The following is a 17500-nucleotide window of genomic DNA, read 5'->3' on the forward strand; positions in this document are numbered from 1 at the left end:
GAGTGATCCAGAAAAGAAATCAAGAACATCTTGTGTTTTAATTCCTGTAATTAACGTGTAATATAACGTGTGTGTGTGTGCGTGTGTGTGTTTGTGTGTGTGTGATTCCAGGTCGTCTGAGCAGCAGGGTGTCTATTAGCAGCGCAAATTCTCAAATATCCAGCGCTCGGAGCAGTCGACTGGGCTCGGGAAGTGCCAGGTCACAGAGCAGTCGGCCCTGGAAATAACCTCTCACCCACTTCATCATCATTACCATCCACCCTGTCATCATCATCATCCTCCAGGATAGTTTATAACCCTATCCAGTGATGGGCCATTAACGTACACCTAAACGTCTAAAGAACCAGATGCATTCGAATCACATGTATTTTTTGTGACCTGTACCTTGACGAGAAGAGATCAGAAAGCGAATCTTTTTAGTGAGTCGATTCTTTTGTATCAGCTCACCGACAAGAATCAAGTCTTTCAGCTTACTGCCTCTTTCTTTCTTTCTTTCTTTCATTCACTTCAAACAAAATTGCCGATATCATGACCAGAGATTTCATTCTGTCTACATCTAGTGTATAGCTACGGAAAGACTGAAAGAAAGAAAGAAAACAGATCGAATCAGCGAATCATCGTCCACCCAAGATAGTCGCCTCGACGCGTCGACTCGTTTTCAAACGAAGGCTTTAATTAAAAAAAACTCCATGTATTTTAAATGTTTACAACACAACAGTCTAATAAAGGTTTTAGGATAAAAGTTTTTTAGGGTTATTTTAAGCCAGAAGTAACATCAAATGGTCGTTGAACCGCATTATTAACCGTACGACGATCACTACATGCTTCTCGGGTCGTGTTTCATGTCCATCTCTAATAGTATTGAGTCATACCACAGCACCTTATCATTCGTTATAGCTGCAGCTCCGACACCGATGGAGCTCATTTATCGCTGATAGTCTATCGCTATTAAATCCTAAAGGAATGTCCGATTTATAGATTTATATTTATAGTAATGTTAACGTTAAGTATGTGCGCATGCTGTACCGCTAAGAGTGGCTCGAGTGCTCCGTGATGTTCATCCTACCTCACAATCACCTAGAGGAGGAGAACTTAAATAGAAATAAATTAGCGCGTACAATGCTTTTACTGTATCTGAACTGTGAAAGTGCATTAGTGTAGAAGTGTGTGTGTGTGTGTGTGTGTGTGTGTGTGTGTTTTATTCCTACAGTGCCGAATGGTGGTAACACTAACACTCAGTTTCACATCCTTATTTAAACAGACAGTTTTATGAACACAAACTACCTGCTGTGATGTTTTTCTGTATTTAATGCTGAATAAAGAACTATTTTGTACAGGAAATGAAGCTGTGTACAAACCGTCATTGTGTCTGCAGAACCGTATTCATCCGCCAGTAACGATTAGAGAAGACGGATTCTTACGTCAGGGGATGACAGGTAATAGTGCTAGCTCGAATCTGTTATAATATACTCTGCTATGGTTGTGATGATAACACTGTAACGATCAGTGTTGTGCTAGTCACTAAGAAATAGTTACGAGTTACCGTTACTAGTTCATTCAAAAAGTAACTCAATTAATTTGTTGATTACTTACACCAAAAAACTTTTTAGTTACTTTTTAAAGAAATAATGAGCATATTTCCCCCAATGAGAAACTCGTCTTGCTCTCGCCTCGACTCGCCGTTACTGCCGCACATGCCCGAATAAACGGAAACACGCCCACAGTGCGGCGTCTTCGTGTTTACAGGTTGGCGTCCACCGATCCTACAATGCGTCACTGCTGTAAACAGGTTAGTCTGTAGGCTACACTTCAATCTAAATTAATTCATTTATAAAAGTAACGGACAAACGCACCATACGGTAACGGTAACGGAGTTACTTTATTTACAAAGTAATGCGTTAGAGTATTAGTTACTGTCAAAAGTCACTGTGTTACAGTAAAGCGTTATTGCCCAACACCGGTAACGACAAACTGGAGAATAGACGACTGTTTAATTTCAACTCACCAGGAAAAGAGAAAGGACGTAACAGTTTCTCACATGATTTCATCTCAGATTAGAGAACGACGCATTAGAAATGAAACCTGGTTATACGGGTTCTCGATTCTGATTGGTCAGAAAGTGTTGATTTATTTTCGATAATAACGTTTTTTATTGCAGATTATTATGTTCACTTTACATGTACATGATGCTGGAAATCACAGAAGTCATAAATTAAGTCCCACCCATATGACAGGATCACCACTTTACTATTTAACGATTAAAGCAAATTGTTTTTTGAGTCAAGTCGAGCCTTGCTCCTGATTTAATACGGGTTGTTCTTGGTGTGCTTCATGATGGCCATGAGGGCCAACCAGGTCTCCTGAGCAGTCGGGATGATCTGATTGGCTGGCAGGATGAATCCGTATCGTCCGTTGTCTCTCAGCTCGAAGGTGTAGGAGTACTTGATGCCCTGGTCGTAGGTCCAGTCGATGGTGCCACCGCTTGCTTGGTCTGAGAGGAATAATTGGTCGAATTACACCGATATGTAATATAAGTCGAATATTGCAGGTAAAAACAATTCCTGCATGCTAGCTGATAACTGAGACGCACAGAAATCTAGTAACCTCGATACTTAAATCATAGCACACAACATAATCATCTAGGTCAGTGGTCCACAACCCGTGGGCCGGTACCGGTCCGTGGACCAAATGGTACCGGGCCGCCCAAGGAACATTAAATTATTTGCATTTTATTTACTGTGGTGTATTTCTCTCGGGTTTGTGCGACTTTCCATGGACGAGAGGTTAACCGGGAGCCGAGAGACGTCACCTAAAGCCGCACCGCAAAATATCATGCTATCGGGCCGGGTTTAGGTGACGTCTGGAGCTGAGCGGCTGCGAGCGGCAGTGGTGTTGTAGCTTTGGTGGAGAGAGAAGGTGTGTATCGCTCTTCTCTCTGTTCTTTGTCATGTTTAACAGTGCTTGGTGTACGTGTATATTGTGTTTGCTCAAATTTAACCCACAAAATAGCAAAAATGAGACGAAACAGACGTCGTTAGAAAGTTAGAAACTCTGCCGGTGTTCTGGATTAAAGTCATGGCGGAATACCCTGAGATTGTCACCACAGCACTTACATCCCTATCGCCATTTCCGACATGCTATCTGTGTGAAGCGGGGATTTCTGCAGTGACGGCAACCGAAACAAAACGACGGAATAAACTGGACATAAATGACACACTTCGGGTGTCATTGTCTCCTGTTACCCCAGATGGAACCGTCTCGTTGTAAAGGAACAAGCTCAGGGTTCTCATTGATTTAGCGTTGTAGTGAGTTATAAAGGCGTTTAAATACAATTATCAAACATTGACCGGTCTGCGACGAAAAAAAGGTTGGGGACCGCTGATCTAGGTTACGCTGTGAGACGGTCATAACCTTTAAACTTCCATTTTTCTTCCAAAAAGAATCGAAACTTGTCTTCTTTACTTTACAAAGAGCCTCATTTTACCCTCAAATTAACCAAGGAACTGAATAAATAAAAAGATCGAGTAGATCGATGATGTCATGAACCACCAAACCCAAGTTTTACTGTGTGACCTGAAGGAGAACACCTTATCGTGAGAACATGGTTCGTACGTACAGATGGTGTTGATGATGCTGCCGTATCTGTACTGAGTGTTATACAAGCTGCTCAGGTCAGTCACGGCCTTTCGTGCCAGCTCATGCTGCAGAATATAAATAAAAAAAATGTGTAAGTATCGCACTAGACAAAGCATTTTTGATTGATTTGTTTGTTTGTTGTGAAGGTCTGGAGGTCCCACCAGCTCAGCCTGGTCCTTGCAGGGAGTTTTGGTGTATCCGTACGGGTACAGGAGCATCTGGGAGTAGCTGTGGATGGACACAAAGGCTTTAATCTGGCCGTGAGACTTAACGAAGTCCACGATGGCTTTGACCTCGGGTTCGGAGTGAGCGCTCGGTCCACGATACGTCTCCGTGCAAGGGCTACCGCTAGAGCCGGCACCTGTGGATGACAACCGATCGCAAATGACCTTCAGCTGAATCTCTCACACACACACACACACACACACACACACACACACACACACACACACACACACACAGTGTACACAGATATATAGATTTGCATTTATATATTTCCCCTTCTGTACCTCCAAATCCAGCATCCCAGTTCCTGTTGGGGTCGACACCAACGCAGCTGGATCCGGGATTAGGTTTCCTCGTCTTGCGCCACATGCGGTTCTGTAACGTAGAATTATAATTGGTTTGTAATTACTTTAATGGTACAAACTGTTAGTACTTTTTGAGAGAGAGAGAGAGAGAGAGAGAGATTGAGAGAGAGAGATTGACAGAGAGAGAGAGATTGACAGAAACAGAGAAAGAGAGAGAAAGATTGACAGAGAGAGAGAGAGAGAGAGATTGACAGAGACAGAGACAGAGATTTTGACAGAGGGAGAGAGAGATTGAGAGAGAGAGAGAGACAGAGCGTGAGAGAGAGAGAGAGAGAGAGAGAGAGATTAACAGAGACGGAGAGAGACAGAGACAGAGAGAGACAGAGATTTTGACAGAGAGAGAGAGAGGGAGAGAGAGATTGAGAGAGAGAGACAGAGTGTGAGAGAGAGAGAGAGAGAGATTAACAGAGACAGAGAGAGACAGAGAGATTGACAGAGCAAGAGAGAGACAGAGCGAGAGAGAGAGAGATTGAGAGACAGAGCGAGAGAGAGAGAGAGATTGACAGAGAGAAAGAGAGAGAGAGAGTTTGACAGAGACAGAGAGAGATTGACAGAGAGAGAGATTGACAGGGAGAGAGAGAGACAGAGAGATTGACAGAGAGAGAGAGAGAGAGAGAGAGAGAGAGAGAAAGGGAGAGACAGAGAGATTGACAGAGAGAGAGATTGACAGGGAGAGAGAGAGACAGAGAGATTGACAGAGAGAGAGAGAGAGAGAGAGAGAGAGAGAGCATGTGGTAACGGGGAAAACCGTAAGGTCAAGACTTCATGTGGCTTCTGCAGGTCAATTAATCAAATATTACGAAAGAAACATTTTAATCAGTAAACATCAGTAAACAATCAGTGTGTGTGTGTGTGTGTGTGTGTGTGTGTGTGTGTGTGTGTGTGTGTGTGTGTGTGTGTGTGTGTGTGTGTGTGTGAGAACAGCTTTAGCACTCACACTGTTGTGGGTGAACTGGAATCCATCAGGATTGGTGACGATCTCGAGGAAAATGTCGTACTTGTTGAGGATGTCTGTCAGCTCAGCGTCACGTCCGTAATCTGTCACAATCTACGCAACAATTACAGCATTAGGAATGTGGCATGAAAGCTAACAGATGTTAGCCACACGTGATGCTAACTGCTGCGGTGGTCGGGGAAGCAGGAAACAGTTAGAACAAACCTTCTTAGCGAACCAGGTTCCGCTCGCCTGGGTCACCCATTCTCTGGAGTGAATCCCAGTGTCGAGCCAAAGACCAGGCCGGTTAGCACCAGTGCTAAACTAGATAAGATAAAGCACAAGCAAAAAAGAAATAGATTAATAAATAAGATAGAAGATAGAAGTGTCGCTATCGGTGTCGCTGGTAAAGAGCTCGACTCACTTTCAGAACGTTTAACGGACGTTTCTCGTAACTCTGTCCGATCACGAGCTTGCTGACGAACCCAGGGTTCTCCTGCACCAACATGTCCATGAAGCTGTTGATCTGGAAATGGGACGGAGAGGAAAAGACTGGAATCAGGACGTGAAACAGGACGTGAAACAGGACGTGCTTTTACTTTTGCACGGATAAAGAAACCGTGTGAAATAAATGCAACATGATGTTGAAGTTACGGTGGATTATTTTAACAGTCCAGAGTTTTTACACCAACAGTTACACTATTTATTAAACATCGTAATTTTTATCCATTTATAGTAACCTTTAATTTGTTAGTTATCACCAACTTTAAACAGGTGTTCATTCACCTCTCTCTCTCTCTCTCTCTCTCTCTCTCTCTCTCTCTCTCTGTCTTTGTCTATCTCTCTCTCTCTGTCTATCTCTCTCTCTTACTCTTTCTCTCTCTCACACTCTTTCTGTCTCTGTCTATCTCTCTTTCTCTCTGTCTCTGTCTATCTCTCTCTGTCTTTGTCTATCTCTCTCTCTCACACTCTCTGTCTCTGTCTATCTCTCTCTCTTACTCTCTCTCTGTCTCTGTCTATCTCTCTCTCTCTTACTCTTTCTCTCTCTCTCTCTCACACTCTCTCTGTCTCTCTCTCTCTATCTCTGTCTGTCTCTCTCTCTCTGTCTATCTCTGTCTGTCTCTCTCTCTCTGTCTATCTCTCTCTCTCTCTCTCTTACTCTCTCTCTCTCTCTCTTACTCTCTCTCTTACTCTCTCTCTCTCGTACTCTCTCTCTCTCTGTCTCTGTCTATCTCTCTCTCTCACACACACTCTCTCTGTCTCTCTCTCTATCTTTCTGTCTGTCTCTCTCTCTATCTCTCTGTCTGTCTCTCTCTCTCTGTCTATCTCTCTCTCTTTCTCTCAATCTTACTCTCTCTGTCTCTGTCTATCTCTCTCTCTTACTCTCTCTCTCTCACACACTCTCTCTGTCTCTGTCTATCTCTCTCTCACTCTCTTACTCTCTCACTCTCTTTCTCTCACTCTCACTCTCTCTATCTAACGCTACACTTGACAGTCGTATGAGTTACTATGGAAACGATAACTGATCAACTCATTAACGTGTGATTTGTCTACTGCTGTTCTCTGACTGATTAGACTGAGAGCTTTAAATCCTCGTGTCCTTCTCACCTCGTTCAGCGTGTGATAGCTGGCGTAGTTATAATCGTTGGTGCTTCTCGGCTCGACAGATCTGGATCTCAACATCTCACGCTGCTCTGCATCGAGAAGATCCTGGAGGCAGGACATTTTATGGGTTACAAATCATTTACACGCAAAACGGCACTGACATTGAAACCACAACCTACCTGAAGATCCTGGATCATGGTCTCATAGTGGATCTCATGGTAGCCCAGGAACGCCCTGACGGCCTGCAGGCTGTGGAAGGGAACACGGACATCGATGGGGAGAGACACGTCGACGGGATCCATCCAAAAATCCAGCTACACACACATACACACACAAACACACACACACACACACACACACAAGAATAAATTAATGTAAAAAACTTGAATATTTTGAAACCCACTTAAGTAGCAGTCTGGATAATTCTGGAATTCTAAAAATCCATTAGGAATTTTACCCCAAGGTGCTCGTATTCCGAAAGTTCCTTCAGGAGCTCAATCTCAGCCTCATTCACGGCGGTGATCCGAAGGACCTCGTGTCTATCGGAACAGAAGTCTAATCAGTCTAATCTGCTATTACCCACATTTCCATTTCCAGACACAGAACTTCTACACGTTAGGTAAATAAACATCGTTTTATTCACATCATTAATATCAGTAAATATTTTCAGCCTGAATAAACACTACATGGAAAGAAATTCTACCATCCTATAATTTTCACACTTATGCCACGAGTGACCATCAGGAACGTTACCCCTCGAAGGTCTCCTTGCCCAAAACGGTCGCACACAGTGCCAGCAGAACCCAAAGTCCCTTCATCTTTCTTCCTCTAGTTCTGTCTCCGAGCGCGAGCGTCCGTTAATATTCCAGATCGGTGACCTTGAGCCTCGGACGCCACGTCAAAAATGCTGCTCTGTTTCCCACGGCGTGAGCCAAACGTCTGACAGACATCTGAGAGAAAAACGACTGACTCAGGATCGGGTTTCACATGAATTTACTTGGGGCTAGAACAGAAAAACTGACCCTAGATCAGAGTGTGTCGTCGTGGAAAATTTGCGAGAACATAGCAGATGCATATGAGGTCTCGTACCATCGCAATATCCCTTTTTACACTGTGGTTGGCAAATAAAATAATGAAATAATGTGAAATAAATTTTATATATATATATATATATATATATATATATATATATATATATATATATATATATAGTGTGTGTGTGTGTGTGTGTGTGTTTGGTTTGTCGTATCTGTAGCCAAACATCTCTTTTCATTTTTATTTTTTCCTAAGAGACGGTCACATGAGGTCGGTTGGCCAGGTAGGAATGATGTTTGACAGCAAATGGAAAAAGGTTATGATACAGAGGTCAAGTTAAGTGCAGGTGTGTAAGAAGTTATTTAGGAGAAGAGGGTGACGTCCAGCAGAGAAACACAGAGGGAAAACGAGCAACGTGGACAGATATAGAACTCAAATTGACTGTATAGTAGGAATAAAAATAAAATGAAAAAATATGAGGGGGCACGTTGGCTGAGTGGTTAGCACGTTCGCCTCACACCTCCAGGGTTGGGGTTTTGAATTCCCGCCTCCGCCTTGTGTGTGTGGAGTTTGCATGTTCTCCCCGTGCCTCGGGGGTTTCCTCCGGGTACTCCGGTTTCCTCCCCCGGTCCAAAGACATGCATGGTAGGTTGATTGGCATCTCTGGGAAATTGTCCGTAGTGTGTGTGAATGAGAGTGTGTGTGTGCCCTGTGATAGGTTGGCACTCCGTCCAGGGTGTATCCTGCCTCGATGCCCGATGACGCCTGAGATAGGCACAGGCTCCCCGTGACCCGAGAAGTTCGGATAAGCGGTAGAAGATGAATGAATGAATGAATGAATGAAAAATATGTTCGATGTCTTTCTTTAAGAAGATTTAAATTCAATTTATATTTTTATTTAAAAAAAAAAAAAATATATATATTTTATTGTATTTTATATATATACAGTGTTGTGTAAAGTACTAGAATGCAATACTTGAGTAAAAGTACAAGTATCATACTAGAAAAAGACTTTGGTAGAAGTGAAAGTCACCTTTTAAAATATTACTCAAGTAAAAGTCTTAAAGTATCTGATATTTACTGTACTTAAGTATCAAAAGTAGTTTTCTGATATTTAATGTACTTAAATATTTGAAGTAAAAGTAAAAAGTAAAATTTCAGTGATTTTCGGTAGGCATAGGATCAGGGGCAGTTATAAGGCACAAGGGTTTTAGCCCTTAGTGAGAATATAAAACAAGAAGAGTTTTATATTATATATTATATGACTAAATAGTAAGCCAAAAGTTATGGTGTTATTAAATGGCAAAAGTGGACACCAAAATTGTATGCATGATGTAATGATGTCAGTCTTGAATCAAATCAGTTCATGTGTGTGTGTATTCTCTACAAACAGTGTGTCCGATGAATGCAGTCATTAATAAACACATATTCACAGGACAAAGACCGAATCAATAAATTTTATTTTTATTTATTATTGATATTACATTAATATTTTGTTTGTGCTACAACTCTGGTTGCCGTATTTGCGTCTTTCCGCCGATTAACGTTATAGATAAACGCCTCCATCTCTGACTGCGCGTGCACGCTGCGCGTACCTGTGCTTCTCCGTAGAGCTTGCGTACGTGCGTAATGCAATCTAGGGGCAGTGATTCGCCAAACCTCCTTTATTACAGTCACACACATTTCTTCTGATTTTACTTTGTAGTATCGAGTAACGAAGACGCTTAGTAGAAATATAACGGAGTAAAAGTTTACATTTTATCTAGGAAATGTTATGGAGTAAAAGTGAAAGTTGACATAAATTTATATAGCGAAGTAAAGTACAGATACGTGACATTTCTACTTACGTACGGTAACGAAGTATTTGTACTCCGTTACATTACAACACTGTTATCTTTCTTTGTTCAACCCTGAATATACTGTAAAAGAAATAAAGTAGAATTTTGTATTTTGAATTTAGTTATCTAAAAAAACTTTTTTTTAAGAAATAGAAGTCTGAGAATATCATTTTCTACACTGCAATGAAAAAAATTAGCCACAAAAAAGTCAGATCTGTAATTTTTATTTCTTCACTTTGTGTCAGTCAGAAGATCCTGAAGGAAAAAACTTTTTGTGTAGACAGTAAAATATGAAATTTCTAATATTAGAACAAATCAAATATTTGGAATAATATTTTGTTTTGATGTTTATTCCTTACTCCCCATCCTCCGTTAGCTTAGCATGCTAATTAGAGTTAGCATTAATGAGACCTGTTGTGACGTAGCTTTCGTGTGAAGTCGTAAAAGTCAGGTTATAACACATGACGCATGGACTGAGGACCGTCATGAGAGAATCACCTTCTTTGTCTTATTTCTAATAAAGTCCTGATATTAGCACTGTAAGCATTTTAAGCTACAGGATTAGAAATCAAGCTGTTTAGAAACATAAACGCACGCCGTATGAGAATGGTAATGGCCGCTCTTGCTGTCCTGTTTTCATTTTATTTGAAGTTCTAGTTCTGTGTCCAGCTTCATCTCTTTCACCAGAAGTAAACAGTAGACTCTTGACAAAAAGAGCTGGCCGGTTTTACTCTGCTTTTACTGCAGTTTTTTTTTTTCATTTTGCTGACAGGAAAATAATGTGCAGGGCACTGAGAAGGGGGCGGAGCTAACACTGTGGGTGTGTCTATAAACTGAGGCTCAGGTAAACACTATGAAGTATCTTAGCGGGTCAATCTTAAAATGATCAATTTTGCACAATTTGTTTTTTCTTTTTTGTCAAAAGAATAAATATAATATGTTTAATGCAACTCTATTACAAATCACAATGTAATTCATTAAAGGTGCGGTGCACGATGTTTGAAAGCCAATGTTGACATTTAAAATCACCAAAACAAACACGCCCTAACACAAATGGGTGTCACCCCTGTATTGATAGCTCCGCCCCACGCATAAAGTAACATAACCCAGGCCACTATTATGGCGGAACCTGCTGGGGTGGCTGGCCGAGGGGGTATTTTTATCATTAAATGAACTCAGTGAGTAATACTATGGTAATACAATGTTTCAATCGCTCTCTGCTAATGTCACACATGCGCACTGAACGCTCTTTCCGACGCATATTGACAAGCCACGCCCCTTTCTGATCATTGGCTAACACGTTCGTTTTGTGTTCCATATTCCATAAGAAATCCAGAAGCATAGTTTTATTGAAATGACTCTTTATTATCACACATTACATGACGATTCAGCATCTCCGCTGATTCAGTACGGGTTGTTCTTAGTGTGCTCCATGATGACCATGAGAGCCAGCCACGTCTCCTGAGCTGTCGGGATGATCTGATCCGCAGGAAGGACGAATCCGTAACGCCCGGTGTCTCTCAGCTCAAAGGTGTAGGAGTACTTGATGCCCTGATCGTAGGCCCAGTCTGTGGTCACTCCGCTCGCCTGATCTGGAAGAATTGATTCACAGATTGTTTCACATGGAGTACTAATCCCCTACCCTAGTGTACTAAACCCATTATCTTAACTTTAGTCACTGCATAGTAATAATTGCATAGCATGTCGCGTGGGTTTCTGATCCACGGCACTGCATACTAGTCTCTGTGAAGTACTAATCCCTTATACCGTGCATTAGTCACCATTACATCAAATTAGTCACCCTTACATCAAATATTCTTAACCATGAAGAACCAATCCCTTACACTGAATATTAATCACGGTGGCTTAGTGGTTAGCACGTTTGCCTCACACCTTCAGGGTTGGGGGTTCGATTCCCGCCTCCACCTTGTGTGTGTGGAGTTTGCATGTTCTCCCCGTGCCTCTGGGGTTTCCTCCGGGTACTCCGGTTTCCTCCCCCGGTCCAAAGACATGCATGGTAGGTTGATTGGCATCTCTGGAAAATTGTCCGTAGTGTGTGAGTGTGTGAGTGAATGAGTGTGTGTGCCCTGTGATGGGTTGGCACTCTGTCCAGAGTGTATCCTGCCTCGATGCCCGATGACGCCTGAGCACAGGCTCCCCGTGACCCGAGAAGTTCAGATAAGCGGTAGAAAACGAATGGATGAATAAATGAAGAACTAATCCCTTACATTAGTAAAAATAACCCTAGTCATTATGGGTAAAAATCTCTTACACAGATTATTAAACATGATAAACAAAACCTTTACACTAAGTAATGTGTAGTAACAGTGCTATTCGTCATAGAAGACTAATCTGTTACATTGAGTATTAGTAACAATAGAGTACTAATCCCTTACACTGGGGGAAGTCGTGGCCTAATGGTTGGGTAATGGCTCAAATCCCTTATGCTGAGTAAGGTGTAGTAACAGTGGAGTAATGATCCCTTACACTGTACTGAGCAGAGATGGGGGACTCGAGTCATATGACTTGACTCGAGTCAGAATTGAGACTTGACTCTGTCTTGAGTTAAATGACTCAGAGATGGGGGACCTGACTTGACTCGAGGCAGACTTAACTCGCAAATTTGAGACTTGAGACTTGCTTAACAAATATTTAAAAAAAGACTCGACTTGACTTTGACTTGACATTCGAGACTTGAGACTTACTTGTGACTTGCACATGTGTGACTTCCCCCCACCTCTGTTGCTGAGTATCAGTCACCACAGAGATCTAGTCCTACTCCGAGTGTTAGTAAGATTAACACCTTAATCACAATGTGGCATACTACTCCCCTTCACTGAGAATTAGTGATCTGGTACTAATCCCTTACATGGAATATTAGGGTGCTTTCACACCTGCCTTGTTTAGTTCAGTGTGATCGTACCAGAGTTCGATGGCTCATTTGGTGCGGTTCGTTTGGGCAGGTGAGAATGCAGCCATCGAAGTCTGGTGCGCACCAAAAGCGGACCAAACAAGCGTACCGAGACCTCCTTGAAGAGGTGGTCTCGGTACGCTTTCAAACGAACTCTGGTACGGTTCGTTTGTGGTGAGAACACGGTCCGAGATCGAAGTATTACGCATTTTGGACTAAACCAGCTGCCGTAGTGGGTCGCTGGCAATATTTTCGGAAGATAAGCATGTCACAGTTTCGCAAAGGTAATGCTCGCCGCCTCCTGAAGTGTCTTGCGATGCGTCTTCGCTGTATACGAGCGATGTAGTAGATTACAACCACGAACATAATCGCAGCGTGTGGTCGTCTCTCCATGGTGTACTCACTGTATGCTGTATTTTCCTCTTTTTGTTTACTTCCGGAGTTTCGTTGAAATTTCCCGCACGTTTATTCTGACCGATCGAGAAGCGGTTTAGGAAATACGCTCAAAGACATGTGGCCGATGAGTGATGTGGATGTTATCACATGACTGCATTTCGGTTCGTTTCAAACGGTGCGGAACAGAACGACCGGTGTGGTGTGAAAAGGAACCAAAACTGATAAAAAGCTACAATGGGTCATTTTTTGCTTTTGGTCCGGACCAAATGAACCGAACTATAGGTGTGAAAGCACCCTGAGTCAGCATGGAGTACTTATCACATACACAAACCATGGAACACAAACATATCACCAGGGAAAAAATCCATCCCCTACATTGAGTATTAGTGACCACAGAACACTAATCTGCTACACTCTCATCATGGAGCACTAATCCCCTATTCTTCCTATACAGCAGCAGTGTATTATTCCTTACTTAGTGACCAGTAGTTTGTACTGTAAGTGTACTGTAGCTCTTGAAGGCTGTATCGACAGATTTGGTTGTACTTACAGATGGTATCAAAGGTGCTCCCGTAGGTGTATTTAGTGCCATACAGACCCTCCAATGCAGTGGCAGCTTTGAAAGCAAGCTCATCCTGTGAATTCAGAGTGGACAGAATTCAACTTTGAATATCTAAACGACTTGTTTTGGACTTTTTCACCACAAAATCTCACCAGCTCTGCTTCATCCACGCAAGGAGCACCGGTGTCACCGTAGGGATAGAGCATCATCTGAGAGTAGCTATGGATGGTCAAAAAGGACTTGAGATTGCCGTGAGACTTCGTAAAATCCACAATGGACCTGACCTCGGGCTCAGAGTAAGCACTTATTCCACGGTACGTCTCAGAGCAAGGGTTACTACTGGAACCAGCACCTGATGGGTCAAAGCAGTAACCTCAGACTCCATGATCTCCTCAATAACTAGTTACAGTGTGCGAATGACATGAACTTGTAGATGCCGTACCTCCAAACGCTGTACCCCAGTTCCTGTTAGGGTCCACACCGATACACGAGGTACCAATGTTTATCCTCCTCGTTTTGCGCCACATGCGGTTCTAAAGACAGGGTGGAGATCGTGGAGAAGGTTTCAGTTTGAATTACGTCTCACTCAAGCGGTCAGTGGAGTCAACATTGTAAAAGCTGTGCTGATCCTGCATCAGCGCAGGGTTTCATAACACAGCTCAGTCTCTGTTTTATTTTGGGTCTCCTTCTCTATCTTACCTGAACCCATGAGCATTACATATTCATTATATATTCAGTGCATTTTTAGAAGCGTGTAACACTCACGCTGCTGTGGGTATATTCATAACCGTCGGGGTTGGTAACAAGCTCCAGGAAAATGTCTAACTTGTCAAGGATGGCGGTAAGAACGGGGTCATGTCCGTAATCTGTCACGATCTACACAAAGCGACATGAATCAGTGTTCGGTTGGTTTAAAGAAAAACGGTTAGTCGAACGAATTAAAGTACGCATACCTTCTTAGCGAACCAGGATCCACTTGCTGGTGTGATCCATTCTCTGGCGTGGATCCCGGTGTCTATCCAGATCCCCGGACGCTTCGTACCACCAGTGCTAAACTACGAGTGGAGAAAATGCATCGGTAAATCACAAAAAATTAGACATCAGCATGTAAAGAAGTGGAAAAAGAAACTGTAAAGTTAATAAATATTGTAGGAATTAATAAATAAATTAATAAACGTCGTATGTGTCAATCGGAATATTCGTTTTAAAGGTGCAGATGGTCGTTTATTAAATCTTACACCACGGTGGTTTTGAAATTTGATCAGACATTGAATTCTGGAATTCTGATTGGCAGGAAGGCGTTGATTCATATTCTATAACGGCAGCTCCGACAATAGCCGATATTAATGCGCCGGTTCTAGCCCATGTTATCGTTTCTATGGCAACAACGTTACAAAGAGACATGTATGATGGAAGTTCAACATGAATGGAGTAAAGTTTGGAAGGAGTCTCCAGTGTCAGAGCTTTGTAACTGTCAGTAAGTCCTCAGTACAGAGGAGTTTGTGCTTTATCGTTCCTGTCTCTTTGTGGTGAGGGAAAGACATTTATGTTTATAGAAGCTATTATGTGAGTGAGAACATGAACTAACTTGTCTCGCATTAAAGATGCCCTGCAACACGTATTTCATTACTTTTGTGGTAATGTCTGAAGTTTACCATGGACTCTGTGGAAAAAATGCCTCGGTCACCTTGTTTCAAGCCATTCTAGTGTGGTATAGAAAGCCTGCAGGAAGACTCGGCTCGATTTGCGCCAGTTCTCATTATTATTCAATGAGCCATGCTGCTTGGCTCCGATTGGCTAACCGCTAGGATATGAGATCATGACTATTCATTCACCCAGCGCAATAAGAAGCCTAGGCTAGAGGAACTTTGTTTACAATCACCTGGAATTGCGGCAGAACGACTTCTTCGGTTATATCGACGTTCAGCCGTCCTTGCTGTATAGGAAACTCACTGAGCTACACCAATTCTGTGGGCGCGGTCTCAAGTGGGAGAGCTCATGAATAGTAATGAGCTCCATCATTTCTACGTCACTCTGAGCAGCTTTTCTAATTGACCTCTCTGATTTCTCCGCTTATTTCTTTTCAGTGGCTAGAGTTGACCGGGAAGGTAGCAGTTCATTTTCACATTCCCGACACGACACAAACACATACAGACATAACACATATCAAAAAATACAAGTAAAACGGTTTTGTGTGGAAGGGCAGCTTTAAAAAGTAACTATAAACAGATAAAAACATCTCATTTTGTCATGTAGTGGACGTGACCGACCTTCAGAACGTTTAATGGACGGCCCTCGTAACTCTGTCCGATCACGAGCTTGCTAACCAGTTTAGGGTTCTCCTGCACCAACATGTCCATGAAGCTGTTGATCTGAAAAAGTCATGATTAAGATTCATCTCTCTCTCTCTCTCTCTCTCTCTCTCTCTCTCTCTCTCATTAATGATTTCTTTTCAATCTGCTAGTTTCGGTCTAACCTCGCTCAGAGTGTGGTAGTTAGAGTAGTCATAGTCATCGGTGGTTCTGGGCTGAAAAACACGAGATCTCATCATCTCATGCTGCTCCTTATCCAGATGATCCTGGAGGTCAATGGGGGTCAATTAAAGGTTGTAAAAATCTATAAAGGAATTTGAATGAAATTGTACAGTATGTCATGATTATACAGTATCTCTACCTGAAGATCCTGGATCATGATATCATAGTGGATCTCATGGTAGCCCAGGAACGCTCTCACGTCCTGCAGGCTGTGGAAGGGAACACGGACATCGACAGGGAGAGACACGGCAACGGGATCCATCCAGAAATCCAGCTACACACCCACACACACACACACACACACACCCACACACACACACACACACATATTGACAATCGGCCAGGACAGAACGCTTCCTAAAGATGAACCAGTGGAAAAGGTATTTCACCTGGAGATGTTCTTGCCCAGACAGTTCCTTCAGGAGCCTGATCTCCACCTCATCCTTTGCAGTTATCCGAAGAACCTGGTGTCTGTTAGAGGTTCAGGAAATATGAATGAAATAAATGAAAATGATTCTAGGTTTCTGATTGCTTATATGACCTGTCACTCAGGATAGATAGATTCTATCTGTATCTCTATCTGTCTCCCTGTCATCCTCATTCCTGTTCATTCTTTCTTCCTTCTCTCTCTCTCTCTCTCTCTCTCTCTCTCTCTCTCTCTCTCTCTCTCTCTCTCTCTCTCTCTCTCTCTCTCATCTGTAAGGGAGTCTTACACTCACCCCTCGAACGTCTCCTTGCAGAAAGCAGCAGCTACGAGCAGAGCTGCCAAGACCGCGAGTCCTCTCATGTTGCTTGATGAACAGATCCATGCTGCGCTGCTCATTTATATTTCTGCCATCGTGACCTTGATGTTGAACTGCCAATCTGTCCTCCTGCTTCATTTCCCACATCATCCTGTGTGAGATTCCCAACTGCAGCATTTTGTTTTGATTATAAATTCTTTTTGTATTAAAACATAATCGACATTATAACAGAAATCGCTCAGGTTCTTATGTGTCCTGTGTACGTACGTTCATGTGATTTCTCCCTATTTCATAGTGACTTCCTCTCACCTTTTTTTCTTTTGAGGTAAAGTAAAATGTCTCCAGCGAAAACATTTCTAAACATAGAGACAGGTTTTATTGATTCAGGGAAAGGCCACGCTCAGATAAGGCTGGGAAACACACCCAGTGCTACTTGCTCTTGTTTGACTAGAGGATAAAGTTCACACACGAGACTGTACAACGTGCTTCGGTTCGGCTCACGAGGCTCGTTTTATTGAACCTGAAATATTTATTTTCTTACATGATTACATGAGATAGCAGAATTATTAACTGGCTCTTAGCAAAATAAACAGATGTCTCCAGATGTCATTCTTTAACATCTGAAGGTGTGCAGTGATGATGATGATGATGATGATGATGATGATGATGATGATGATGATGAGAAAAAATGTCAGTGGTGTGTGGAAGGGACTCAA

The 17500-nt window shown here is 42.5% G+C and overlaps 3 protein-coding genes across 5 annotated transcripts in view; 1 reads left to right on the forward strand and 2 right to left on the reverse strand.

Moving 5' to 3' along the window:
• The window catches only part of cep41 (centrosomal protein 41), a 9919-nt gene extending 8574 nt beyond the window's left edge, over window positions 1-1345 (forward strand). For all 3 annotated transcript variants that reach the window (XM_027160247.2, XM_047802339.1, XM_027160248.2), the window contains one exon: window positions 112-1345. In XM_027160247.2, coding sequence (XP_027016048.1) covers window positions 112-227 — 116 coding nt within the window. In that variant the 3' untranslated portion in view covers window positions 228-1345. The remainder of the gene's footprint in view (window positions 1-111) is intronic.
• Window positions 1346-2108: 763 nt separating this feature from the next.
• On the reverse strand, window positions 2109-7672 carry LOC113651486 (carboxypeptidase A1-like). Its single transcript, XM_027160246.2, has 11 exons — window positions 7519-7672; window positions 7223-7304; window positions 6945-7079; window positions 6769-6870; window positions 5585-5686; window positions 5386-5484; window positions 5164-5274; window positions 4146-4236; window positions 3798-3997; window positions 3617-3701; window positions 2109-2491 (listed from the first exon to the last, which is right to left on the reverse strand). The coding sequence occupies exons 1-11, from the start codon at window positions 7581-7583 to the stop codon at window positions 2304-2306; spliced, it is 1260 nt and encodes a 419-aa protein (XP_027016047.1). The 5' UTR covers window positions 7584-7672; the 3' UTR covers window positions 2109-2303.
• Window positions 7673-10982: 3310 nt separating this feature from the next.
• LOC113651484 (carboxypeptidase A1-like) overlaps window positions 10983-17500 on the reverse strand; it is a 7722-nt gene continuing 1204 nt past the window's right edge. The window contains exons 2-12 of the mRNA XM_027160240.2: window positions 16761-17500; window positions 16431-16512; window positions 16181-16315; window positions 15984-16085; window positions 15778-15879; window positions 14461-14562; window positions 14273-14383; window positions 13950-14040; window positions 13660-13859; window positions 13496-13580; window positions 10983-11230 (exon numbers count right to left, since the gene is read on the reverse strand). The exon at window positions 16761-17500 is cut by the window's right edge and continues 219 nt beyond it. Of these exons, the coding sequence (XP_027016041.2) occupies window positions 11043-11230; window positions 13496-13580; window positions 13660-13859; window positions 13950-14040; window positions 14273-14383; window positions 14461-14562; window positions 15778-15879; window positions 15984-16085; window positions 16181-16315; window positions 16431-16512; window positions 16761-16864 (1302 nt within the window). The 5' untranslated portion in view covers window positions 16865-17500 and the 3' untranslated portion in view covers window positions 10983-11042. The remainder of the gene's footprint in view (window positions 11231-13495; window positions 13581-13659; window positions 13860-13949; window positions 14041-14272; window positions 14384-14460; window positions 14563-15777; window positions 15880-15983; window positions 16086-16180; window positions 16316-16430; window positions 16513-16760) is intronic.

This window comes from Tachysurus fulvidraco, chromosome 17 (assembly GCF_022655615.1).
Source record: "Tachysurus fulvidraco isolate hzauxx_2018 chromosome 17, HZAU_PFXX_2.0, whole genome shotgun sequence".
Lineage (NCBI taxonomy): Eukaryota > Metazoa > Chordata > Actinopteri > Siluriformes > Bagridae > Tachysurus > Tachysurus fulvidraco.